This window comes from Microtus pennsylvanicus, chromosome 15 (assembly GCF_037038515.1).
Source record: "Microtus pennsylvanicus isolate mMicPen1 chromosome 15, mMicPen1.hap1, whole genome shotgun sequence".
Lineage (NCBI taxonomy): Eukaryota > Metazoa > Chordata > Mammalia > Rodentia > Cricetidae > Microtus > Microtus pennsylvanicus.
The window spans coordinates 29,515,284-29,542,450 of NC_134593.1; the positions used below are offsets into that span (position 1 = coordinate 29,515,284).

The 27,167-nt window shown below is 42.2% G+C and overlaps 1 protein-coding gene across 5 annotated transcripts in view; it reads right to left on the reverse strand.

Annotated features, from left to right (window-relative positions):
* Positions 1 to 8,474: 8,474 nt before the first annotated feature.
* The window catches only part of Ppp3cc (protein phosphatase 3 catalytic subunit gamma), a 74,915-nt gene continuing 56,222 nt past the window's right edge, over positions 8,475 to 27,167 (reverse strand). For 2 of the 5 annotated variants that reach the window (XM_075950008.1, XM_075950012.1), the window contains exons 9-15: positions 24,114 to 24,239; positions 23,173 to 23,244; positions 15,478 to 15,504; positions 14,399 to 14,480; positions 13,763 to 13,860; positions 9,930 to 9,959; positions 8,475 to 8,862 (exon numbers count right to left, since the gene is read on the reverse strand). In XM_075950008.1, coding sequence (XP_075806123.1) covers positions 8,690 to 8,862; positions 9,930 to 9,959; positions 13,763 to 13,860; positions 14,399 to 14,480; positions 15,478 to 15,504; positions 23,173 to 23,244; positions 24,114 to 24,239 — 608 coding nt within the window. In that variant the 3' untranslated portion in view covers positions 8,475 to 8,689. The remainder of the gene's footprint in view (positions 8,863 to 9,929; positions 9,960 to 13,762; positions 13,861 to 14,398; positions 14,481 to 15,477; positions 15,505 to 23,172; positions 23,245 to 24,113; positions 24,240 to 27,167) is intronic. The other 3 variants (XM_075950010.1, XM_075950009.1, XM_075950011.1) reach the window with 3 other exon arrangements.

Here is a 27,167-nt window from a genome sequence, read left to right on the forward strand (position 1 = left end):
GGGGGGCCACTGGAGAGCTGAGCTTTTTGCTTAGCTGCCTCAGCTCTGCCTGGCCGCTCAGGCCCGGACTGGCTGAGCACCTCTCAGGCTGGAGCCCGCTGTGTTCGCAAGTATTTGGTTGGCCTCACAAAACACAGGATGCAAGATTGCTAGGACCGTGGGTTAGAGAAATCCAAGGAAACTTGAATAATCCCCTTTTCTGTCCATATTTAGGGAGAATTCCTTCTCTTTTAAGAAGATTAAAGAGAAAAATGTAGCAAGGTTCTGAGATTGCACTAAGTGCCAGGTGTCCGGTTTCCCCGACTCCTCCTCCCGAGCTTCAGCTCAGGGCTGCTGCCTGCCTGACTCACAGCCGGGCAGCTTCCCATGGCATACAGAGCCAGGCAGCATTGTCCCAGAGAGTGCAGCTCTGGTCAGTACGCCATCCAGTCTCCTACATGCCGTCTGCTCTAAAAGGGACCTCCCTCCCTATTAGTCAGTCGCCTGTACACCTCTGGCATGGCCTTTGGGTCAAGGATTGCTGGTGCCTCCACAGCTACCTGAGCCCAAGTAAACACAGTTACATAACTGGTCTGTTTATCCTGGCTATCTGATTCCAGTCACCAGGAGCTCCACCCAGCCCCAGGCAGCCAATTCTGGCCTAGGCAACTCCCCCACCAGTACTCGGTCCTCTGCCACCAACTCAAAGCGCCATTAGTCAAGTGGCAACCAATTAGTGCTGAGGAGAGTCTACCATTTGGATGAGTCACCCTGACATCTCTGCTGCAGGTTTCTGTCTGTCCTCCAGGTAAGAGAGAAAAGCATCTGCTAGCTCCTTCCCTGGGACAACCTGCAGTCCATTCTTCAGGTAGGCTTTCACAGCCATTTGGATTTGTGCTCCTAGAAGAGTGTCTTCTTTCTACAGACCAGATGGGAGTAACCAAGGACATGCAGACCGCTTTAGAGGGGACCACAGGTAACCCAACCGCGAGGAACAGGAGCCAAGTCACCATGGATATACTAGCCCAGGCAGGGACTCTGTTTCACCCCTGGGGCCATCTCCTGACTCCAGCTCCTGCAGTGCTGCCAAATGAACTCTATCAATGGCCCCACATATGCCAACCACTCATGGGAACAGGGGCGAACAAGGCAGGAAAGTGAAGTGACCCACTTTGGGACTCCAAGGGCCCTCTTACACACTGGCCTATTTGGAAGTTTGTGTTTTGTTTTGTTTTTTATTCAGTCACGGCAAAGTGAAGGAATTCTGAGTGGGAAAGAAAAAAAAACAAATGAACAAAAACCCACAGTGCAGGTCAAGGATGGTGAGTGTCAGGCCTTGCAGTCAGGACAGGTATGTAAAAGCCAAGGGAATCAGAGGCTCGGGATTTCAGGCCTGCCTTGCACAAATATTTTCATAGCACACATATAATAGGCACCGCATGGTTCTCAACATCTAAACCCCAAAGGCTATGGAAAGAAGCAGTCCTTGCCCAGTTTATCCAGCCCGTCCTGCAGGAGGCCTGGACACTGACTGACATAACATCCACCGTGTGTTCCTTTTCATGGGCGAACAAACAAATGCTATGGGCAAGCAGGATGCCTCCGAGAAGGGCCGAGCTAGACAGACTTTCTTCAGTTCTTACAAAGGATGAAAAGAACAAGTTGCCAGCTCTCGAGAAAGCAGACTCTACAGAGGAGGATATAAATGATGACGTCAGAGGGAACGCAAGCCAAGTCATTTTGACCAAAGACAAGGGCACAGACCCAGGGGCTGGAAAATTAGGTCTGCCTCAGCCTTCCTTTCCAGCTCAGGTAAACTGAGATAAGGGAGACAGAGGGATGGTTGGCTGGCCAGAGAGTACCATGAGGTAGAGTGCTGGTCTCCAAACAAAGGCTAACCTGTCTTCCTGCCTCCTAGAGTTCTATGATGAACTGTCTTCACTGTATCAACGTTAAGACTTAATTTACCCCTAAGTGACCAACCCACTGTTGATAAGCAGATTTTTAAGACAATCTTAAGAGTTGTGATCTTTAAAAAGAGAAGGAAGAAGGAAGAAAGAAGGAAGGAAAGAAGAGGAGGAGGAGGAGGAGGAGGAGGAGGAGGAGGAGGAGGAGGAGGAGGAGGAGGAGGAGGAAGAGGAGGAGGAGGAAATCATCTTACTACCCATAGCAGACCACAAAGTGGGGATTAGATTCTGATCTAGCAGGGGTCAGTGTGACTCAGTGTGTCATCCTTCTTTCCTAGGCTCTTAAGCAGCTTCCCACGACTCTGCAAATAAGGGCAAACATTACCTCATCTCACTGGAGCTTTAGCAAAGGGATAAAGCCACTGTTAGCTCAGGAAGTCACTGGGGTAACAACATAAAATATCCACTTGGCTCTTGTGCAGTTAAAAATCTGGGCTCATTTTTCTGGTCTGAAAATTGCACACTGTGGCTGTATTTGATGTCAATGTTGCAATTTGGGTCCAATAGACCTAGATTTAGCCTTTCCACCTCTGTTGTCATAATCCGTCCAAGTCCCTCTCCCGGGCCCCAGGCTTTCCCTATCTCCAGCCCCAAGCTGTGCAGCGATGCTTATCCGCTCTTGTGCATTCATAGCCCCTTGGGATCTATGTTCTCTTCAGAGGATTCCAAGGCTGGTCTGGTCCTTCTAAGCTTGGTATTACAACTCTCCATCAACTTCTTTCTGGCCTCTGACTTTTCCCAGGCTGGAATCCACCCATGTCTATGGTTAAGATCATATGCACACTTATTAAATGACTATTGTAAAACATATTTTTTGTGCTTTGTAAAGACTGTTTTCTGGGTTATCATTTTTCTTTTTCAAACTTCAAGGAGGGGCCTCTGCTGGAGAGGTCACAGAAGAATCAGGGACTAGAGCAGAAGTTAGTTGTGGGCATAATTCCAGGATGGGGCAAGAGGCAAGGGAAGGGGATTTATGTGGGGAAAAGTAGAAACTCGGAAGAGGCCATCAGAGCAGTAACTGTGGCTGGGGGAGGGGAGGTCATTTCTTGGGAAAGGACTTGATTGGTGTTGTTAGAGACCAGACCAGACATCAGAAACCAGGCTTTCCCTTGCCTCTGGAGTTATTACCTGGGTCAGAGCCAAACTTAGTAAATCCTTCTACTAAGAAATCAAGGAAATAAAGACACAGGGAGTCAATGAAGTTTTTCTTCAATTTTAAGGGCATTTTCTTCTTTTAATCTTAAAAGTGACTTCCAATATACAGTAAGAAAGTTCTTACAAAACTTTTATTATTCACAAAGACTTATTAATGTCTCCTGTTGATAAGTAACGTTTCCACAACTGTCTTTAACATAACAGAAAGCAAGAGAATGCGGGTAACCTCTAAGCACAAGCAAATAGCCCATCATTCAGAGAGCCACTAGCTAGATCAGCATGTGTGACCACCTCATCACCTAGGCAGCAAGACCAGGAACCGACCAAGGAGAAGGTCGATGAAACTCCTATTAGGAAGAAGAGCTACGGATTAGAATGCTGTGAGAAAGGAATAACGAGGAGCTCCTGATGGCATCTTTACAAAAGTTTGGGGACAGACAAAAACACATTTTCTTTTTCTCTTGTTCTCAATGCAGGTTTTCATTATATAGCCCTGGCTAGCCTGGAATTCACTGTGAGACCAGGCTAGCCTCAGATTTGCAGTGATCCTCTTGCTTCATCCTGTGCCCAATCCAAATCACATTTTACCACCACAAATCACAATCTCTGGTTGCCTGCTTCTAATCATGTGCACTTCACTTTGATATGCCCCCCTCAAACCAAAAGGACACGGAGGGGGGACCTGGAAAACGGTGAAAAGGCTCGAGGGGAATGTGGCAGGGACTTACAGGTAGGCAGCGTGCTTGGCTCTACTTCAGAGCTGCACAGAGGGATGGTCCATGTCCACGTCCTCGCTGCTTGATCTGAAACCACCTAGACTTGGCATAAAAGTGTTGACGATGCATAACCCTGGCTCAAAGAAAGGTGTTATTTAGCACGTCTTGCCACGGTTGCTGAGGCGCGAGGTCAAGGCCTCCCAGGAGGGAATATGCCCGCAGTATCATCTTTACCTTTGTGACTGCATAGATGAAAGCAGCTAACACTGACCCCATTCACTTTGGCTGGCTAGATAGAGGCAGGACAGCTCCCAGTCCCAATGTCATGTAGTTCCCTCTCTCAGACTCAATGGCACAGAGCCCTATTGTTAACACAGCTCACTGCTGGCATCCAAGATGAGAGCATTGTCCCTGTCCTTTGGCTGACCAGCTTTCTTCTCTACACACGTCTGTTCTTTCTTACGGCTGTCCTATGAGCTTGTGACCATAGCAGGGACTGAAAGGGATTCCTGTGTGTGACCCACAGCTCCCTCGCTGGTGTCTCACTGGCCCATCCTGGCTGCCCTTTACACCAGCCTAACAGACTACAGGAAAGATGAGGTGGCTGTCAGATGAGGTCAAACCCCATGGCTAAATCCACAAACAATCTAGCAAACTGGAGCCTCATACCCAACACTGGGCTTGACGCCCACTTTTCCTCTGGAATTGTTTTCTGCCTGAGTAGGGAAAACTGAAAGCAAGAAACCTGGGTTCTGCCGTTACCATAACATCTAGGTTAAATCCTGGGGTTCTAGAATGCGACCTCAAGTGTTTACTGGTTAGGAAATTATCTTCAAAACAAACATTGAGCAGAAGATCCGATGATCACTAATATGAAGGAAACTATGAACCACAGTGTGGGGCAGGATTTTCTTAAACTAGGATAACTGAGTGGTCACTCAGATTGACCAGCATAGACTTAATTCTCTAGCGTGTGGACTTTATAGGCATTTATAGATATGATATAGGCAATACTTGGGAGATCAGCGGCAAGGTTTACATAAGGCAGAGGGAAGGGATTTGGGCTTCCTCAATTGAAGACTGGAGAGAAGTCTTGCACAATGGCTATAAGCAGGAAGCCCAGCTGCATCTCACATGACTTAGGATATTTTTCTTACATACACCAGCTGCCTCACACTTTGTGTTTGAAAGCCACATAGAGAAAAGTAACTAAGGAATAATGCGAAGGCTGAAAAAGTCTCAGAGCTACTCCATTTTCAGAAATTCTACCTCTGCTCCTTAATGTCATCAACTGATCTTCTACTGACCAAAACAAGAGGGTTTTTAATTCCCATTCTGAAGTGTCAGGAAATCATCCCTAAGTTGTCAGGGTAAGAAAAGAAGTGTTTGCCAGCGAGGGAAACTCGCTTCACTGAACAGCAAGCTACTCTGAAAGAAGAGAAAAGGCAATGAAAGAGAGGAAGTGGTAGATGGGAGCAATGCTGGCATTCCCTGACAGTCTGACATCTCTGTTCCTAGGCAAGGAGCCACATCAAGCACCCCATCGTCATGTGACAAGTCATATATACTTTGATGGTTAATATCTAGTGACATAAGAGGTATCTGTTGCCTTGAGATTGCAAAGAAAACGGAGGCTGTTTACACTGTAACACACTAGTTAGCAACCCCAGCACTGCACACACAGACCATCTATGCACACACAGACCATCTATGCACACACAGACCATCTATGCACACACAGACCATCTATGCACACACAGACCATCTATGCACACACAGACCATCTATGCACACACACACCATCTATGCACACACACACACACACACCATCTATGCACACATACACACAAACCATCTATGCACACACAAACCATCTAAGCACACACATGTATTATCCAGATTTTATCAGAACACAGAGATTGAAAAGGGATGTTCCTTTTATGTCAGACAAATTTTTAAATTTCTATTTAAAACTTAGTCTTTGGTAAGTGTGAAGTTTCATACGCGCATATTTAACCACAGCTAGAAAGCCCTTTCTGTGTGGAATATCCACTTTAAAACGGTGCTTCAGAGGTTTGCAGAGGGCTCTGCCATTCCTAGAGAACTGCTTTAAGAAGTGGTTACTGTGATTTCTCTGAATGGGAGAAGTTTCTGAAAAAGAAGATCCCTGTGGACCTAATGTGAAAACCGAAAAAGAGGGAAGTGTTTTGGGCATATTTAGAATACAGGGGAAAGACGTAGTAAAACACAGAGAGATCCTGAGTGCTGGAATTAAATGCATGTGCCACTACCAGCTGCTGTCCAGCCACCATTTTTTATTAAAATTTTTATATTTACCTATTTTGTATATGCACGAAATAGCACATATGGAGCTGAGAGGCCAACTAGCAGAAGCTGGTTGTCTCTTCACCAGTGGGCTCCAGTTATCTGAGTGACATCATAGACTCAAAGACAAGACCTTTCCCTGCTGAGCCATCCCACTGTCCCTTGGCCTTGGAATGCATTAGGCAGCTAAGGATGACCTTGAATTTACTGGTGTTTCTGCCTCCACATCCCCAGTGCTGGGACTGTGAACCTGTGCCATCACACTGGGCTCTCTTTTATGAACAAAGCAATCCATGCAGGAACACTACAACTCCCAAAAACACTTTGATCTCTGTCATGAATAAACAGCAAAATGTTAGCAAAGGTATTAAAAAAAAAGAACAAACAAAAACAGATAGGGGCTGGAGCAATGGCTCAGTGGTTTAGAGCACCTATTGCTCTGGCAGAGTACTGGGTTCAATCCCAGCTCCCGTAAGGTGGCTCACAACCATCTGTAACTCTAGTTCAAGGCTTCAGATAACCTGGGGCATCCTCTTCTGACTTTTTGTGCACCAGGCACACATATGGCACGCATGCATATATTCAGGCAAAACATTCATTCACATAAAATAAAGTAAGTCCAAAAAATCCCTCAGATAAACAAGCTAACCTTTTATTTTCCTCATAAAAATAAAATTTTTTTAAAAAGCAAAAATTACTGTTGTTTTTATGCTTTTCCCAAATCTCCCAATGTACTATATTATTGTCTGAGATACTTACTTTAATGCCAGATTCCCACATCACATCAAAGAGTTCTACAAGCTTTGACCAAGGGGCTCAGAATCCAAGTCATCATAAAGCTCACCAGTGAGTGCTGTGACATGGTACCTGTGATCAGATGGAGCTAAAGGTGAAGTCCAAGCAGTCCCAAATCTTCTAAGTTAGGACATTCTTTAAAAAGTTTAAAGAAAAAATGCCCAACAAGCTAGTCAGGAGTGGTGGAGTATACCTGTAATGCCTGCACTTGGGAGGTCAAGGGCAGCCTCAGCTACATAAGAGCCTGTCTCAGAAATTAAAATCAAAGTCAAATGCGGTGGTGCATTCCTTTAATCCTAGCAATCACAAGGCAGAGGCAGGCGGAGTTCTGTGGGTTCCAGGCCAGCCAGGCCTACATGGTGAGACTCTGTGTCAAAAAAATAAAAACCTAAGGGGTAATTATATCTGAGTCCCTAATTTTGGATTCCAAATTATGCTAACCAAGGTTCCACAGAGTTCAGCCCAATGACCCCTGAAGGATGAAGACCCCGTGACTAGAGGCTAGTTTTCTAACTAACTTTAGACCAGAAGCCTCACTCATTGGACCCTCTAACAAGGTCGGTTTACAAGGACCCCACTGCACCGTCTAATAAGTTCCTGTTAGAAGACTGCCAGTGGGAAACAGACGCGTGCCTGATGCGACGACACAGGAGGGCAAGGCCAGGTCTCAGTGTTGCATGTCCTGCCGGCCTTCAGAAAATACTCAACTTCCTTTGCAGATGGACTCATCTGGGATTAAACAATAAAAGCTAAAGAATCTAGCAGCAATTGAAACCTTGAAAATCTCCCTTAAACTTCCAAGGGGACTTTAAGCAATTCTAAGAAAACCTCTCAGTATTATTAATTTTTTTATTTATGTGTGTTCCACAGTGTTTGTATGGCAGTCAGAGGATCACTTCTGTGAGCTGGTTCTCTCTCTCCTTCCACCATGTGGATCCTGAGGATCAAACTCAAGTCATCGGCCTTAGCCACCTCAGTGTTTAGGAGGAACTGTATTAGAACCATTAAAATGAGCCTACGAGTGGAGGCACAGCTGAGCGGCAGAGGACATTCATGCCATGTGTGAGGCATGGGTTCAATCCTGTGTATCACAAACAAACAAACAAAAACCCCACACTCATGGAACTGAAGAGTCCAAAAGTAAATTATTACAGAAGCCAGTCCCACCTGGATCTTAAAAATCATTAGATTAAGTTATTCTCTTGGAAGTTCAAGTTTCCCTCAGAACAGAAGCAGTTTTAGCTACTGCCACCTAAGGTTTTCTTCAACGGTATCAAACAGAAAGGGGAATGAGAAGACATGTTGGAGTTAGTAAAATTACAAGTCTTCAATGAAAGAAATCCCCTCCCCAGACAAGAGAAGGGATAAGTAGTAGCCTGAGTCAGAAACCCAGGGTTGAGGCTTTCAAGTCCCTTTTTATTAGGGGACAGTCTTCTTTACAGAACAAAGCTTCAACACACACACACACAGACACACACAGACACACACACACACACAGACACACACACTCACTGACGACAATCAGATCCACGAGGGGAGCAGGGAACAAAACAGAAGTACTTTTTATATATATTGAACATAAATTAAAAGAATTTATAAAATGGTCATCTTTCTTACAGAATAAATGCGGCTGAATTACAAATGCACCTCCAAGTTTAAGTTGTTTGAGTTGTTTCTGTTTCATTTCCAATAATAAATAAATATGATTTGATCGCAGGGTTGGAACTCATCTGGGCTGCACGGGGCTCCAAGTCATTGCGGGGCTTTCTTTCTGTGGTCGCCCCTTCGTGCAGCGTGTGAGTGGACCATCTTGACTGGCCCATCAGGATGGCCACCTTCTCTTCGGGGTGGCATGCGCTCATTAATTCGGTCTAGACCTCGGGCTTCTTCAAAACTCCGGATCTTCTGTGGATATCCTCTGGTGGCTGCAGAGAAAAAAGGGGGGGAGGAAGTGCTCAGGGAGGTGGCAAAGTTAACAGCTTAGATCAAGTTTCTAAGCACACAGCTATCTCCTAGGAACACACAGGAAGGTGGCACAGAGCACATGTCTGGTGACAAGCAACACGTGATTAAATCAGCCTTGTCCACCACCATTGCTTCCATATAGCTCACAGAGAGAAAGAAACCGTCATAGATTAAAAATTCTGGCAAAAATAATCTTGATAAGAAAGATTAGCTCTTAATTAGCCTTCACACATTTGAAATAGTTTCTTAAGAGAAACCTGCTCAGTTCTAGAAAAGGGCGACACCAGGGGAACCCTGCACACCACACAAATGGTTACTTTAAGCACAAGCATCACCCTGACCACCAGAAGCGACAAGAGAGCTATCTGTTCAAAACAGCTTTTTATCTTTACAGTCAGAACATAGGATAAGATCAGTACAGCTTCTAGACACTGCCAATCTGATTCATCTTTGAAATTTTTTTCTTGTGGTATTGGGGATTGAACCCCAGGCCTCACACACCTTAAGCAAACATTCTACCACTGAGCTATAATTCCAGCCTGACTCAATTTTGAATTGTCAAAGAAATCACCTTATCTAATAAAATCACTAAATCTATAATACAGGTTTATCAATTCCAATGGTATTACTTAAAATGTGTCTCCATAGAAACAAAGATACTTTAGTCTGAATGCAACTTCAGTTCGGTCAACTTCAGAAATGAAGCATCTAAGTTCTATCTATTTTTGCCTCCATGCCTGCTAGCCTTTTGAGTCATTAGGTAACAAAGCATGCCTATCTAATTCTCTTAATGAAGAAAAAATTACTTAAATCATTTGACTTCTGTCATTACACAAAACTGACAGATTTAGAAAGGACATAAACTGTGTGAAGGTCATCTGAGAAACAGGCAGACACGTGGCCACACTGAGGGCCATCCTCCTTTTCTGTCACAGTTCTGCAGATACAAGTGAGTCTGGAAATGCTGATGAAGCTTTGCGACTGGCGCATAGACACAGGGGCGTTCCAACAAGTGACATGACCATACCTTTCTGTGCCTCTGCCGCTTCTACTGTGGCTGCAAGAAGGCAGGAGCAGTGGCATGAAAAATGAAGACAGAGAAAGAGTGAGTGAACCAACAGCAATGCTGCCAGCAGACATCCCAGAGTCCCCCGGGCAGCACACCCACCCATAACTGAAGTCAGTTCTGAGTTAAAAGAAATTAGGGGATTACTGCAAAGAGCTGAAGGAGGATGTGCACATGAGGTGGGGAGGATCTAACATTTCCAGCATTTCTGGTGGCACAGGACTGCTGCTCTCTTCATTCGAAACTAGCAGCTGGCTAGTTTATGTCTTGTGATCACACATCAAAATGACTTGTCAAATCAGATAATTTAACATCACAACTGTGTTTGGGTTTATAACTGCTCAGATCATATCAGGCGAGCTGCTATTGGGTCCTATTTAAAAATCCTTCTTCTTAATGTTTTCAAATGACTGATGTATAATCCAACTGTCCTTAACCATTTAATAAACAACAGCAATATGGTACCCCTTGGAAAGCTCTGGCATTTGGAAAGGGAGAAAAATAGGTTATAGATGAGATGTTACTTCCAGTCTAGGGGTAAATGACTAGGCACTGATTTGAACTCAAATTCATACACCCATCTGAGATGGAAGTTATGCAGAGGCTCACACTGACACTCCATATAGCTTCTGTTCTTGTGTAGGAGAGCAGGTCAATTACTAAGAAAGCCATCTTCCCCCTCTCAGCGACAGAAATGGAAGCAATTTAAAAATGACCACCAACAAGGAAACTTCCTCCTGCCATTCTCTATCAGATAGTAAAATATACAAAAAGGTCTAGGGTGCAGCAAGAAAGATTCTATCTCTCCAATAGCAATTTTCCTAGGGAGGGAGCCAGACCACTGTGAGGCTTTACCTGTCACTACAAGAAGGGGGAGAGCTGCAAAGCTACCTGCCCTCCTACATCTCTTGGCAACCCAAGTGCTTGGGATGCCCCTGGAAGGCTCCGTTAAAAGCACTGCCACATGCATCCTCCCTAACCTCAGATGGCCCAATAAGCCACATAAGTAAGTGACAGCAGCTTCTCACAGAGCAGGGCATTGCTCAGGCAGCCGTGAGGACGTGGGAGCCAAACCTTTGTCTAAAATTCTATGAATCGTGCTGGCCTATTTAGAGTTTGAATTTCTGTAGTACATAGCAGCATCAAATTTCAAAGAAAAGTATTTTAGATTTGTTTATTTCATATGTATGAAAGTTTTGTCTGCATATATGGAGGTCAGAAGAGGGTGTCAGATCCCCTAGAACTGGATGGAGTTAAGGATGATTGTGAGCCATCGTGTGGGTGCGGGGAACTGAATCCAGGTGCCCTGCAAGGATAACAAGTACTCTTAGTGGTTGAGCCATCTCTACAGGCCTCCAGTATCACATTTTTGGGGTTCTCATAGGACCGTTCTTTTGTATTGGTTATTAGCACAGCAGTCTGTAACAAGGGACGTGGTAAGAAAAAAAAATCATGAAACTGTTAACTAACATACAATTCCTTTTTTTTTTTTTAAGATTTATTTATTTATTAAGTATACAGTGGTCTGCCTGGCCTGCAGGCCAGAAGCGGGCACCAGATCTCATTACAGGTGGTTGTGAACCACCATGTGGTTGCTGGGAATTGAACTCAGGACCTTTGGAAGAGCAGGCCGTGCTCTTAACCACTGAGCCATCTCTCCAGCCCCCTAACATATAATTCCTATATCATAATAAAATTCAATTGTTTAGAGTGTGCAAGTCAGTATTTAAATTTTGGTTTTTGTTTGTTTTTCGAGACAGAGTTTATCTGTCTAGCCCTAGCTGTCCTGGAACTAGCTATGTAGACTAAACTGGCCTTGAATTCACAGAGACCCTCCTGCCCTTTCTTCCGAGTGCTGTGATAAAGGCATGTGCCACCATCTGGCTTTAGATTTATTTTTATTTATGGGTATGATTGTTTCTCCTGGGAATCAAACCTGGGTCCTCTGCAATAACAGCTTTTAACTGCTGAGCAATCTCTCCAGCCCCTTAAATGTTCCAATTACATTTTTATTTAGTGTGTGTGTGTGTGTGTGTGTGTGTGTGTGTGTGTGGAGAGAGAGAGAGAGAGAGAGAGAGAGAGAGAGAGAGAGAGAGAGAGAGAGAGAGAAAGTGTGCATTCACGAGCATGCCACAGCACACATACGGGGGTTAAAGAGTGCAGGAGGCAGTTCTCTCCTTCCACCATGTGAGACTGAACTCAGGTTATCAAGTTTGGCAGTAAGCATCATTTATTACTCACTGGGTCATCTCACAGGCCCATAAAATATGCACCCTCAACCCAATGGTTGCAGGAGTTTTACGCATACAGTGTACATATCCACCTCCTCTCACCTTTGTAACTCACTGAATCTATTTAGTGCTGCCGCTTGTGAACATGGCTGTGAAGTCATCCACTGAAGGAAGCATGGTCAACCTAAGGCCACTCCTAAAGAAACGTGCCGGGTTTTGTTGGTTTTAAAGACACTTATCCTCTTTGATTTGTTACTTAGTCATGTGAGATTTTCTGTGAACAGCGCTGACGAGGGGGTTTTGGGGTAATATGGGTAAAAAAGAGAGAGACTTGTTTATATAGCTTCTTTACTTGAAAAATTTTGAAAATTTACTAATCCACAAAGTTGCTTTAATCTACTTTTTTTTTTTTTTAGGTTTTTGCTAGATCTTGGAAGAGCAAATCTTTCAAGGGCAGCAAACTAAGGGCAGTAAGAGAATTTTATAGATATGCTAACTTGTGATGTACATGTTTCTTCACACCTTTTTGGACTTGGTTCCAATATATTTTGTGCCTCTTCATTTCTGGTGTGAATCGGTGTTTTAATCAATTTAGGATGACTTCTGAATTTCAGAGCTCATTACTCGTTTACTGATGGACAGAGCTTCTGCTCTGAAGTTAAAGCAACAGGACTAGTGGGTGAGCAATAGCCCATCGTATCAATACAGTACAACTTACTCACTACCAACAGGTAGGGGAGCTGCTTCTGATTTGGAGCTACCATGATAAAAACCATAGTAAACATCCTTATGTAGTATCCTTTCTGATAGACACACATGCTAATTCCTCTTGGATATTCTTGGTATGGAGTTTCACACTGTGGGTACAAATATGTTTTCCTTTACTGGCAATCAGCTGGTCAAAGTGGTTGAGTCTAGTTATAAGCCCACTAGCCTATATCTAGTCCAGTTCTTCAGAGACACTTGAGCTTGTCGATTTTTTAATTTCAGTCATTCCTATGGGTATATAGTCATATTTCACTAGACTTTACATTTATCTTCCAGATGAGTAACTATGTTAGGCATCTTCATAGATGTTTACTGGCCATCTTGAAATCCTCTTTGGTGAAATAAACTGAAAAGATCATTGGGCTATATTTTAAATTTATTTTTTCTTATTATTTTTTGTCTATCCTAAAACAAGGCCTTTGTCAGACATAGATAACGCAGAAATATTCTTATGGCGTGCCTTTTTGTTCTCTTATGTACTTTCATAAGCGTAATTTAATTTTAATAAACTTTACTTTCTTTTAAGGTCAGTACTTTCTGTCTCTTATTAAAGACTCTGCCTACTACAATGCCTATTCTCTACACTTTTTTTTAACTGAGTTTGTTTTAACTTTTGCATTTAAAGGTCAACTACTCTGAAATATTTTGTGTGTGTGTGTGTGTACAGAAAAAAATAAGGGTCAAGATTCATCCTCCCTTAGATAAATATCCATTGCTCTAGCATCAGGTTCTACATAGGTTCACTGATGGCTGGTAATGCGGCAGGCTTTTTGGAAGGGGCACATTCATACTCACCAGTGTCAATGGTCTGCTTTCCTCCAGAGAGGACCCCCAAGGGGAGTGTACCTGTGGGAGTGAGGCCCTTGAGGGTTAGCACACTCTCACTCTCCTCCCTGCGAAGGAACATGGAAGCCCTGGTTAATGCCAGGGAGCCTCAGCACAGCCAGGCAGTGACATCTGAAGAAGAGATGAAGACAGGCCCCGACCTCCATCTGACCCAGGGTTTCTGCAAACACTTCAGATGGAAACAGCCAGGCACTGTTTCCCACATATTATCCCATTTGACTCAGCTAACAACACTTGAGCTAGGACCTATTATAATCTCTAGTTTATAGACAAGGAAACTTAAGACCCAGAGATTAAACCCAAGACAACATAGGTAAGGAAAGCCAGAATTTGAACATGGGGAATCTGGCTCTAAAATCCACATCAAACCTCTACATCTATGCCAGTACCAAATGAATGGTTTCTAAACACTGTTACTTTCCCATGGAAGTTTGGTTCAACCTGCACTCAACCAGAAGTACTACACTCAACCAGAGGACTCGCAGTTCTAGCACCAGACGGCAACCTTAAAAACACCACTCTAAAGCTACCTTCTAACCTACTTTCCAAATGCCTTCAGCCCACAGTGTAATGACAGAACCTTACCGAAGAACCGAAAAGACCCGCGCCATTTTCCCAATGGCTCTGATTTTATTCTTGATGACTTCTTTTCGAACTGAAGTGCTTCCTTAGAAAATACAAAGAACAAGTGAGTTAAAGGGATGTGGTTAACAGGACAGCTCTTTAAAATGCAGGATGGAGTGTCTTTTGTAGTTAAATTAAAGAGAAACCACAACGACAAAAAAAAAATCAAAGCCTAATTTTTTTAAAAAAACAATAACCTGGAGGTGGTGGGGCGTGCCTTTAATTCCAGCACTTGGGAGGCAGAGGCAGGCCATCTCTGTGACAAAGAGAGTTCCAGAACAGCCAGGGCTACACAGAGAAACCCTGTCTTGAAAAAAAAAAAAACAAAAAATCCCAGGAAGTTGCAAGGAACAAGAGGAACACACCAGAAGATAAGAAATGAAGAATGAATAAAGGGGCCACAAAAAGACACCGAGTCATCTATGGGGGGAGCAGAAAGTTGTGTAGGTCTGAAATGCTGAACACAGTGACTGATGAAACAAAGACACAAAGCTCACAATGACAAGCCGCTACAAGCCACGGTCTCTTTTGAGAAAGCTATGTGCCACCTTTGGATGCAGGTCTGGTCTGCCAAAGGGAGCAGCTGTCCTGAACTCAGGAGGGCCGCTTTCATCTCTCATCTCCACCGATCACACCAGTCATTATCTGTTTCTTCGGGATCTGCCAACGACTGTGTCACACAGATTCCCAGGATGGGTAAGGCATTTTAAAAAGCAACACTGAAAAGTTAAGGTAAGACTGTATGGCCTTTTCTTACTTAAGATTTCGGAAATAGCCCAAACATGAAAGGTAAGATCCAGGCGAACACCAGGAGATGGCATCCAAAAGTCAGATGGAGAAACACAGGCTTTCCTCCCTCTCTCCCACCTCCCGATGCTGCTGGATCAAACAACTGGTTCACAGGAGCCAGCTGTTCCTACTGAGAGGGAGGGTGGGAAGCCATGTGAAACTGCTCCACTACCAATTCAAAACGACTAGCCAATCAATGGCGGCAGAGCAGACAGCAAGGATTTAGCTCACGGCACATTTCCATTGGATACCTTTCGGACAGCTTGAAATGTAGTGATCTTCAGAGAGAAGAGACACCAAGAAATAAGGAGATGGAGACAGACACATGAGAGGAGGGTGCGAGTTACATGGAAGAGAAGAAAATCGGAGTGAAGTGCACGGAGAGGAGCAGGCTCCATGAGCGCTGATGCAGACTCCTTTTCTGTCCTTTCTTCCATTTCTTAACAATTTAACCGTTCATACCAGTTCCCATCTAGTATTATCCAACCTCCCCCATCACGAAAATAACACAAAGATACTATTTGTAGGACAACACAAAGGACAAAAACAACGGCCAGAACAGTTTGCAGATCTAGCAGGAACACTGCACTGCTGTTTGACGGGCTAGCACGTCTCATTTTCAGGAGACATTTTCCTTTTTATAGGTGTAAGCCTTCAGGGTTCCACCTTGCTCTCTATGGCTACTGTCTCCTAAAGACTTTGCTTAGGGACCTGCTGATCCTCGATATTCACTCACGATTAAGACAGGGAGGGAATCAAAAGCTTTTAGAGCTGGGAGAAGGCAACTGATAGCTCCGAGCATTGCATGCTGGGCCTCTGTTACGGAACGAGTTCTTGTTGGGTCATTTATGCTCCAGAACTCCTTTAGTTTTAGCGATCAGCCTCAAGACTTGGAGAGGTCACAGGAAGCAAAGGGGATCAACAGCTCTTTCAAAGGTTCTTGCCTATTTCACTTGGGTGAGCTCAGTGTTCCTGCCTGCTCCTCTATTCTCAGTTCTAGCAACTGGTACTGACATTCAGCACCCCCTAATTACTAAATAGGGCGTTAGTGCCTCCAAATAAACTACGTGAATTCACTAATGCATTTAAAGAAAAACTTGTTACCTTGCTCCATTCCTAGCCTTAACAGTGGATGCACCTTTCTTTACAGCAGGAAAAGATCTTTGGTTTGTTTTTGTTTGTTTTTTCTAATTAGCTTTTTAAGTTACCACCACATGAAGTAGCAGGTCTCATCCAGGCATGTTTATACATGTGCTGTTACATGTTTTCTAACTTGCCTCCTTCCCCACTGTCTTCCGATGAATTTGTTTTCTCAGCTCCCAAAAGTTCCATCTTCCCCTTTTTGTAGGCATATAATTTTTCAGTTTTTTACTATGAAGCACAGTGAGTTCTCTGTACTTTACACTATATGATTTGTTAAGAAGCACATGCCTGTAAGACTCATCACTTAGGGCAGTCACCAATGTTGCTAAAACCCACAGCACCTCCGACGCCTGCAGCCTCTCCTGTCTAGATGACACCACTCTTTCACTTTTCATGGGGATTTTTTTCTTCCTGCTCTGTGAAAGTTTTACTGTGTAGGAATGCATCTATATGCACTATAGTTTTTATTGTTTTTTAGAAACTTCTATTTATCTTCTCTTGGTGTGCACACTCAGCAAGAGGAGATCAGATGACAAATTGCAGGAGTTGTTTCTTTTCTTCCACTATGTGGGCCCCAGGCACTGAACTAAGGTCCTCAGGCCTGGCAGTGGTTTTCAGGTTTGGGATTTCACATAACTGGACAATTAAGTATTGGGGCAATTGGCGTATTTTATCCAACATTATGTTTGTAAGACTCATTCACTTAGGGGCTGGAGAGATGGCTCAGAGGTTAAGAGCATTGCCTGCTCTTCCAAAGGTCCTGAGTTCAATTCCCAGCAACCACATGGTGGCTCACAACCATCTGTAATGAGGTCTGGTGCCCTCTTCTGGCCTTCAGGCATACACACAGACAGAATATTGTATACATAATAAATAAACAAATAAATAAACGAATAAAAAGACTCATTCACTTATTCACTGTGGCCCATTGTTATTATCACATATGGTTCCACTGCAGCACTATGCTACAATTTTGTTGTTTTGTTTTTGAAACAGTCTCTTTACATAGCCCTGACTGTTCCAGAACTAAGTAGACCAGGCTGGCCTCCAACTAAAAGAGATCTGCCTGCCTCTGCCTCCCAAGTGTTGGGATTAAAGATATGTGGCACCATGCCTATCCACTATGGCACAATTTACCACCTGTACTGCAATGATCATTTGGGTTGTTCTAACATAACCGCATGTGGTGCTCTTGTATGTATTTCAGTGCACCTGTCTTTGCTGCACATAAGCACATTTCTGGTCTCTTCTTAGGATATAAGAATGCTCAGTTCTAGACCATGTGTATTAAAGTGGAATTTAATAGACCTTCTATTAAAGTGGAATCTACCGAATTATACTTTTGTGTGTGAACATTCCAATTACTACACGTGCTGGCCAACACTAGACAAGACTCATCTTTAATTCTGGCCAATATGGTAAGTATGAAATATTATCTGTGGTGGTTTGAAAGAAAATGGCCCCCAAAAGAAATGGCACTATTGGGAAATATGGCTTAGGTGGAGTAGGTGAGGTCTTGTTGGAGGAAGGATGTCACTGTGGAGGCGGGCTTTGAGGTCTCATATGCTTAAGCCAGGCCCAGTATCTCACATCACTTCCAGTTGTCTGCAAGATGTGCTCTCAGCTCCTTCTCCAGCACCATTGTCTTCCTGTACACCACCATGTCCCACCACAATAGATTGAACCTCTGAAACTGTATGCCATGCCATTAAATGTTTTCCTTTATAAGAGTTGCCATGGTCATGGTCTCTTCACAGCTACAGAAACCCTAAGATATATGCCATGATTTAATTTGCATTTTTATGATTACTAACATGACTGAGTATCTTTTCATATTTTTTGCTAACCATTTGGAAATTCTTTGTGATGTGCCTATTCATACCCCATCATCTTAATTGGTGGTAATCTAGTCTTTTGTCAGTGGGCCATTTGTTGGCTTACTGCAAATATCCTGTCCTTCTGGGCAGCTTGCCTTTTCATATGTTGACAGAGTCTTTGAACAAACAAAAGCATTTATCTTTATTTTATTTTTAAAAGATATTTTGTTTTATGTGTATGAGTGCTACCTGCAGATATGTAGGTGTACCACATGTATACAGTGCCCTCAAAGGCCAGAGGGAGCCTCACGTAAGATCTCTGGACCAGAATTAGATCTGGTGGTGGCTGCAACCATGTGGGTATAAGAGCTGCTAGTGTTCTTAATCATTGAACCATCTCTCCAGTTCTAGTTCTTGCTTTTAATTTATCCAATTTATTAATAGTTTTCTGGATGGCTAGTGTTTTTTTGCATCCCATTTAAAGAATTTTTCTCATTTCAAGGTTATCTATATTATAAATACTACAAATTTCATTGCTTTGCATTTCATTTCTTTTGTTGTTTGTTAAGAAAGGGACGCTGGGCAGCAATGGTGGCACATGCCTTTAATCCAAGCACTTGGGAGGCAGAGGCAGGCAAATGTTAGTGAGTTCAAGGCCAGCCTGGTCTACAAAGAGAGTACCAGGACAGCCAGGACTGTTACACAGAGAAACCCTGTCTTGAAAAACAAAACACAAAAAATAACCAAACCAAAAAAACGGTCTTTCTGTGAAGCTCAGGTTAACCTGAAATTCACTACATAAGCCAGGCTGGCCCAGTCCTGAGTGCTGGGATGAGAGGCGTTCATCACCAATTGTTCTTATTTATCAGTTTGTTGCTGTGATGGTAGCAAATCTAGATAGCAGCCCAGGAACTCACAGGTGTTAGGAAAGTTCTCCACCCTGGAGCCACATCTTCAGCCTGCTCTACCTTTCATATCTCAATGAAATAGAAAGCCACAAAAACAAGTATTCTGGATATACAAAATAAATTCCACATAGATTTTTTTTTCAAAAGTGGGTGTTCACTAAGTATTAATTTTAATACCATTATTAGCCAGGTATCGCTGGTACACACCTTTAATCCAGAGTTCAAGTCTAGCCTGATCTATAAAGTGAGTTCTAGGACAGCCAGAGCTACACAGTAAGACCATGTCTTAAAAAAAAAAAAAAAGAACAGAAGAGAGAGAGAGAGAGAGAGAGAGAGAGAGAGAGAGAGAGAGAGAGAGAGAGAGAAAGAGACATTCTACAGTACCACCTCTGATAAAAATCAAGGTTTAATTCTGGATTCTCTAATCTGTTTTAATGCTTATCTACCCTTGAATTAATCATTTTAATCACTGTAGCTTTACAGTAAATCTTGACATCTATAGAGCAAGTGCCCCAATGCTATTCTTTAAACCTTTAGCCATCAAATTTGCAAATTTGTTAGCTTATTTTTCAGTCTTATAAATTTCATATTTGACACTTTATCAAATCTGCTACACTTTTCAGTTATCTACCAACATCTTCAACCTGGTCTTTTAAGTACTTAAACCAAGCCAAGGATGGTAGTACACACCTTAATCCCAGGGCTCAGGAGGCTAAGACAAGTCAATCTTAAGTTTGTTTTTGTTTGTTTGTTTGTTTGTTTGTAAGTTTGACCTGATGAAGCCAATGTCTGTATAATCTGGAAGGCCTATTTTTAATTTCTGCTGCTCCTGAAAATTCTTTTGGTGTAGTTTGAGATAGGACCTCACTGTGTATCCCAGGCTGGCCTGGAATGCACACATACTCATTTGCTTCTGCCTCCTCTGAGTAGAAGAATTAAAGGTATATGCCTTTAATTCCAGGTTTGGCCAGAATTAGTATTTTTAATATTTTATTTATGTGTATAGGTAGTTTGCCTTCATGTTTGTACACCACTCGCAGGCCTTGTGCCCATGAGGAGGTAACAGAAAGTTGTTGAGTCACCATGTAGGCACTGGGTGCTTCTAACTGCTGAACCATCTCCAGCCCCTGGAAGTTTGTTTTAAAAGATCCTATTTCTGTTACTATTATTGCCCATGCCTGTGTGCTGGGGAAGGTTGTGTCACAGTGTGAACACACAGGCAGAGGACAGCTCCGTGCAGCGGTTCTCTCCTGCCTTTCTTTATGTGGGTTCTGAGGATCCAATCGAGGGCCACAGGCTCACGAAGCAATCCCTTTTGCCCACTGAGCCAAACTGCCAGCTGTTTCGGGGAATCCTTCCTCTTCCTCATTCTGCTGTTGTATCTCCTTATTTGCTTGGTTATTTCGATTATGGCCATATACTGTATTGACAGACTGCTTATTAATATCTGACATGCTGCTATCCCAGGGATATTGTCAGGGGTTGGACTTCATGTCAAAAGCTGAAATGATGAAGAAAGACAATATATTTCCTTCTAGTTTATCCTTGCTCTCACAGATACACCCTTCAAGGTCCAAACTAATGAGTAGAAACTTATGATCATGTACATCCTCCTTGGGAAGTCATAAAACCCAGTTTTTTAAGCTTAGCTACACAAGACTATAAAAATTGCTCTTAAACTTTTTACCTCCTCCTTTGAAATTCATGAGTTTTCAAGAAAGAAATGGTCTCAAACACTGGTTCAACTGTCTGTATTTTCTATTCTCATTTTGTAATTCTTTACTTTTTTGCCTGCTTTCATATGGATTTAAAGACTATTCAAGCCAGATGGTGGTGGCAAATGACTTTAATCCTAGCGCCTGGGAGGCAGAGGCAGGTAGATCTTTGAGTCTGAGGCCACTCTGGTCTACAGAGTTCCAGGACGGCCAGGACTACACAGAAAAGCCGTTTCAAAAAACAACTAGCTTTTCCAGCTGTCTTAACAGGCAAGACTGAAGTAGAAATCCTTAGATTGTATTGCTTATTTAAAATCCAAATTTTCAGACAGTGAGATGGGTTCAGGGGGTAAGGGTTCTTCCCACAAAGCTGGACGGAGTCAGAGCCCCAGAACCCACCTAGGGAGAAGAGAGCACCAGCTGCACACTATGCAGTGGTGTGCGGAGGTCAGAAAGCAACTTGTGGGAACCAGTTCTCTTCTGCCATGTGGATCCCGGGGATGGCACTCAGGTCATCAGGCCTTTCAGCAACGGCCTTTCTCAGCAAGCCACCTCACCAGTCCAAGAAGTTTATAATCATTTCCATTTCTACTTAGATTTGCATATCAACTTAATCAAGTAATTTTTTACATATTTCATCGTCCCTAACTTAAGCTCTTCTTTTTAAATCTTCTCAAAAGGTCTGGCTCCATTCAACAATCTCCAATGTAGAAAAGGAACTCACACAAGCTACACCCTATCTGTTCACAATTCCCCATGAAGAATCTAATAAAAATCTGTTTGGGCAGTTGCTCTAGATTCCTAGCAGGCGCTATGCATTCTATACCATCGATGTTTTATATAACAGGTAAGTGAATTGCCTTGGCACAGGTCTGTAAAAAATGTGACTTGGAGGTTTGTGATTATGTGACACTGTATTTCCAATATCTCCTGTACCCTCAGAAAAAAGTTAGAGCCTGTCTTTCAGATCAAACCACTGACAACACACTAGAAGCACCTGGCTACAAATTAGTTCAAACAGTTCTTCTAAAGGTAACAAATGAATCCACAGTGATAGAAATCATGGGGGAAAAAGCACTTAGCTACACATATAACCAATGTTACTATTCACAGACAAAGATATCTTACACACCAATATGGGAAGTAAAACGTGCATATAATCCAGTAGAACTAGTAATAAATGAATTGATAATCACAAAATAGAAAAAAAACATGAGGAATAAACACAAGAGAATTGTTTATTAGTTACCATAAAGTATAAATGTTAATAAAAATATGTTGGGGCAAAAAAGAACAAATTAAAAACTAGGGCTAGGGATTCGACTCAGTGGTAAATGCTTGCCTAGTTTGCACAATGTCTGAGTTCTAGTGTTGGCACTGCGAGTGTGTGTGTGCGTGTGTAAGCACACACAAACTGAAACAAGAAAAATAAACAGTACTAGAGGAAGCATGAGAACTATGTATCACAGAGATACAAATTTACATAGCCTTTTAAAAGGCTATCTGTATCAGATTAAGCTTTACATACTAACTGATATACATATGCAGTTTCTAGACATTTAACCTATAAAGAAGAAAATGTTACTCTCAGGTTTACTAATATTGTATTACTTCTTCCATAGCAAATATCAGTAACTGCATCATATTTATTTCTTGTTTGTCTTCCTTATAATACAGTTAATTTATTAAGAACAAGGCATAAACAGTATTTGGCACATATCAAACATATAACAAAGACTGACTGTCCATAGAACGTGTAATGATTTATCTATAAGAATTTGAATTCTTTCCCCCTTCCCCCCCGAGACAGGATTTCTCTGTGTAGCCCTGGTTATCCTGGAACTCAATCTGAAGACCAGGCTGGTCTCGAACTCACAGAGATCCACCTGCCTCTGCCTCCTGAGAGATGGGACTAAAGGAATGCACTACCACTGCCTGTAAAAAAATTGTAGCAATTTAAAAAGCTCAAGTTGAAGGGGGAAAAAAAAACTAATATCCAGTAGCATGTGATTGATTAGCACAATGAATGATAACATGAACAACTATGTAACTAGGAGAAACTAAACTCCAAAGGGAAATGAGAAATAGATATAAAGACATGATACCATCATGTCACCTCATTTTTGCAAGTGACAAAAATGAAAAGGAAAAAGAAATCTATGCAAAGACAAAGAGAGTTTACACAAAGACATTAGCAGACCTCTGGGGTGGCAGAATAATAGTGATTATTTTCTTCCTGTCTGTGAGTCCTACAGTTATCAAACTTTTTCTACAATTAACATGATTCTTTTTAGTGAGACCAAAAAAATTTCAAAATAAATCAATCAAAACTCATTAGTTTCTAGTTTGAATAAGAAGTTTACCTTCTACGTCGTCATCTGAGATCAGCTCATCGTTAGAGCATATGTTGAGAATATTGACCAGCATCTCTGTGACTGTATGACAAGATAGTGCATTTGTACACAGTTAATATTTTTCAAAGGTACATAAATAAAAATACATTAAGTAAATGCTGAGAGAAACAACTTATCCTATTATAAATAGCTACGTGAGGAGCATTAAAAGTAGATCATTAGGTTCCGAGAGAACTTATGTCCATACTTGTCTTGGTTAGATGAAAATCTGACAATTCTATCACAGAATTACTTGATTTCATTATTAGATGGCTGTTCAGAACCTTTGGCTCAGTTATGCAAGTAAAAATTTCTTCTCATTTTACAAAGAAGTTACAACAGGCCTATATCCAATAGACTTGTTTTGTTTGTATAGCTCACTGTGTAACTGTTTTATGTCTGTACAGCTCACTGTAACTGTGTTTTATGTCTATACAGCTCACTGTGTAACTAGGTGTTATGTTTGTACCGTACACTTGTACAGCTATACACATAAAACTCAAAGACAACAAATCCTGTCTAATTCCCTTTAGCACTGATAATTCATAAAAAAATAGAATAGTGACCATATTACTTTAATAACTTGATCGCACAGGACAGTTGCTTTAAATTGGTGTTTCAGATAAGAAAACCATAATAGAATACTAATGTCATTTAAAAATCTCTCTGAGAGCTCAGCGGATCAAGGTGTTCCTGCGCAAACCTGGTGACCCAAGTTCAATCCTTAAAACTCATGTAAAGGTGAAAGGAGAGAACCAACTCCACAAGTTATCCTCTGCCCGCCACACAAAATCTTCGTAGAAAACAACAAAATTAGCGCCCGTTTCTGATAAACTTCAGGAATGTAAAATATCTCGTGGCTGGTCAGGAGAAAGCTGGCGGTGTTCAGATGCGTACTGGGATTCTCTTACCTTTTTCTCCAACGAAAGGCAAAGACCATGTGAAAACATCCATGAAATTTGGAAGCCAGTAGGGGTGTGGAGAACAGTTAAACTGCCTGATGTTCATGACATTGTTTTCGTATTTCAACACTGCAGCTAAAAAGTAAAACACAAGACCCTTGGGCACAGAGAACCACGCCGTTGCAGCTACTGTGCTTTGCCCAGCTGTGGGCTAGTTACAGACTTCAATAACTTATTTCCCATTTGTAAATTCAGGACAAGGTCGGGAGAGCTTGACAAGTTTAAAGAATTGTGCAGGGTTCATTCTCGTGGGGATTATCACAAGGAATAAAGTTACCTGAGGAGTTGACACGGTCAAAACATGGAAGACAATGTGTTTGCTGTACATTAGCTATTAAATAAACCTCAGGTTCAACAAAGAAAAACTTCCCATAATTTCCATTTACTGGCCAAACAGCTGTAATCACCTCTAAGCGCAAATATCACCCATTGAATAGACAGACTTGTTTAGCTAGTCATGAGCCACTGTCAAACCCTCTTATAAACCCTCCAGAAATTTATCAATTCACAGTGGGAGGCTATAAAATTATAAACCTTGAACAACTTATAATTAATGTTTAAGGGTAAAATCTCTCCTCACAGTAAATTTTAAAAATAGCAGTTTCTTGTCAGGCAGTGGTGGCACATGCCTTTAATCCCAACACATGGGAGGCAGAGGCAGATGGATCACAGTGAGTCTGAGGCCAGCCTGGTCTTACAAAGCAAGTGCCAGGACAGCCAGGACTGTTAGAGAAACTCTGTCTTGAGAACAAAAACAAAAAAACAAATACAAACAAACAAAAAACCTGGCAGTTTCTGCCAGGTGGTGGTAGTGCATGCCTTTGATCACAGCACTAGGGAGGCAGAGGTAGGCAAATTTCTGTGAATTCAAGGTCAGCCTGGTCCACAAAATGAGTTCCAGGGCAGTCAGGACCATTACACAGAGAAATACTGTCTTGAAAAAATCAAAAACACCAAACAAAACAAACAACAATAAAAAAACCCAACAAAGCAAAACAACCAGTTTCTTCTATCCTCAGAATTCTGAGGGTGTCTATGGACACTTAACAGTACCCTGTCACACAGGTGCATGCCTACCTGTACCAAGCTGATTTTCTGTACATTTGTTTTGTTTTTGTTTTTAATCAGCTCTGGCAAAGTTTTATTAAAGAAAAACTTTCCAGGTTTACTTTTCAACCAATCTGTTCTGGCATGCTTCTAATATCAGAATCACTTGGGTTAATGATAGGCAATGTGCAAACTCTGTAGTATTTCCCACATACTGTGTCCAATTTAATGTTATTGCCACTGTAGCGATGGGCACCAGTTTCAGCCAACAAAGCATGGTATTCTATTTCAGATTTTCTAGGCAGTTGGTGAGGATAACCAATTTCATTTTGCCCTGTCGGACTATCTTCAGAGTCTGTTTTTTTGTTGTTGTTTTGTTTTGTTTTTCCGATATAGAGTTTCTCTATAAAGCCTTGGCTGTCCTAGAACTCATTCTGTAGAACAGGTTGGCCTTGAACTCACAGAGATCCACCTGCCTGTGCCTCCTGAGTGCTGGGATTAAAGATGTGCAGCACCTTCGCCTGGCTAGAGACTTTTTTGTCTTTGCAGCCACCATCTTCCTGCCTCAGATAAGGGACAACACCCAACCAAAAAGCTGGGCAATGAGAAAGGCTTCTTTATAGTTTTAAAAGTTCCTAATTCCACATGAACACATATTCACATGAAAAGTAATAAATAAATGTAAAATATTTTTAAACTTACTGCTAATTAGAAATGCAAATTAGAACAGCACTTTTCATTGGTGAAATTATGAGGAAAAGGTATATGAAGGCCGGGCTGTGGTGGCTCACACCCTTAATCCCAGAACTTGGGAGACAGAGGTAGGCAGATCTCTGAGTTTGAGGTCAGCCTAGTCTACAGAGTGAGTTCCAGGACAGCCAGGGCTACATAGAGAAACCCTATCTCGAAGAAAAGAAACCAAAACAAAAAACAACAACAACTACAACAAAATCAAAAAACACCAAATGTTGAGCCAGGTAAATGATAAATGATAAAAACCATCAAATGTTGAGTTGAGCCAGTTATAATGATAAATGTCTAAATCCCAGTACTGGGGAGGCCAAAGCAGGATGGTGAGTTTGAGGCTGCCCTGGGCCATACAGCGAGTCCCCATTTTAAAATACCAAACAAAATAAAGTGTCATCAAATGGTAACTATTTTGAGGTAGTATTATTAACTTACACTAACTGTTCTAACATGACTCTGTTATGTTACAGTTTTCCACTATAATCAGTATTTATACACTAAAGATCTCTTAGGAGATGAAGGCCAAGCAGTAGTTTGTACTCTAAATTTATTGACCTTTGTTCCAATAAGATATCTTCTTCAAATGTGGTACATTTACACAATGGAGTAAAGAAAAACAATGACATCTTGAAATTTGCAGGCAAATGGATGAAAATAGAAAAAAACCATCCTGAGTGAAGTTACCCAGACCCAGAAAGACAAACATGGTATGTACTCACTCATAAGTAGATATTAGACATAAAGCAAAGGATACCAGTCTATAGTCCACGATCCCAGAGAAGCTGGGGAACAAGGAGGACCCTAAGAGAGACATACATGGATCCCTGGGAAAGGGAAATAGACAAGATCTCCTGAGTAAATTGGGAGCATGGTGGGGGGATGGGAAAGGAGGGGAGAGGGAAAGAGAACATGAGGGAATGGGATGGTCAAGTTGGGGGAAGGACAGAGAGCAAGAACAAGGAAAGAGCTATCTTGAAAAAGGGAGGTCATTATGGGGTTAGCGAGAAACTTGGCACTAGGGAAATTCCCAGGAATCCACAAGGATAATCCCAGCTAAGAATCTAAGCAATAGTAGAGAGGGTGCCTGAACTGGCCTTCCCCTGTAATCAGATTGATGACTATCTTATTTGTCATCATAGAACCTCATCCAGTAACTGATGGAAACAGATGCAGAGATCCACAGCTAAGCACTGGGCTGAGCTCCCAGAG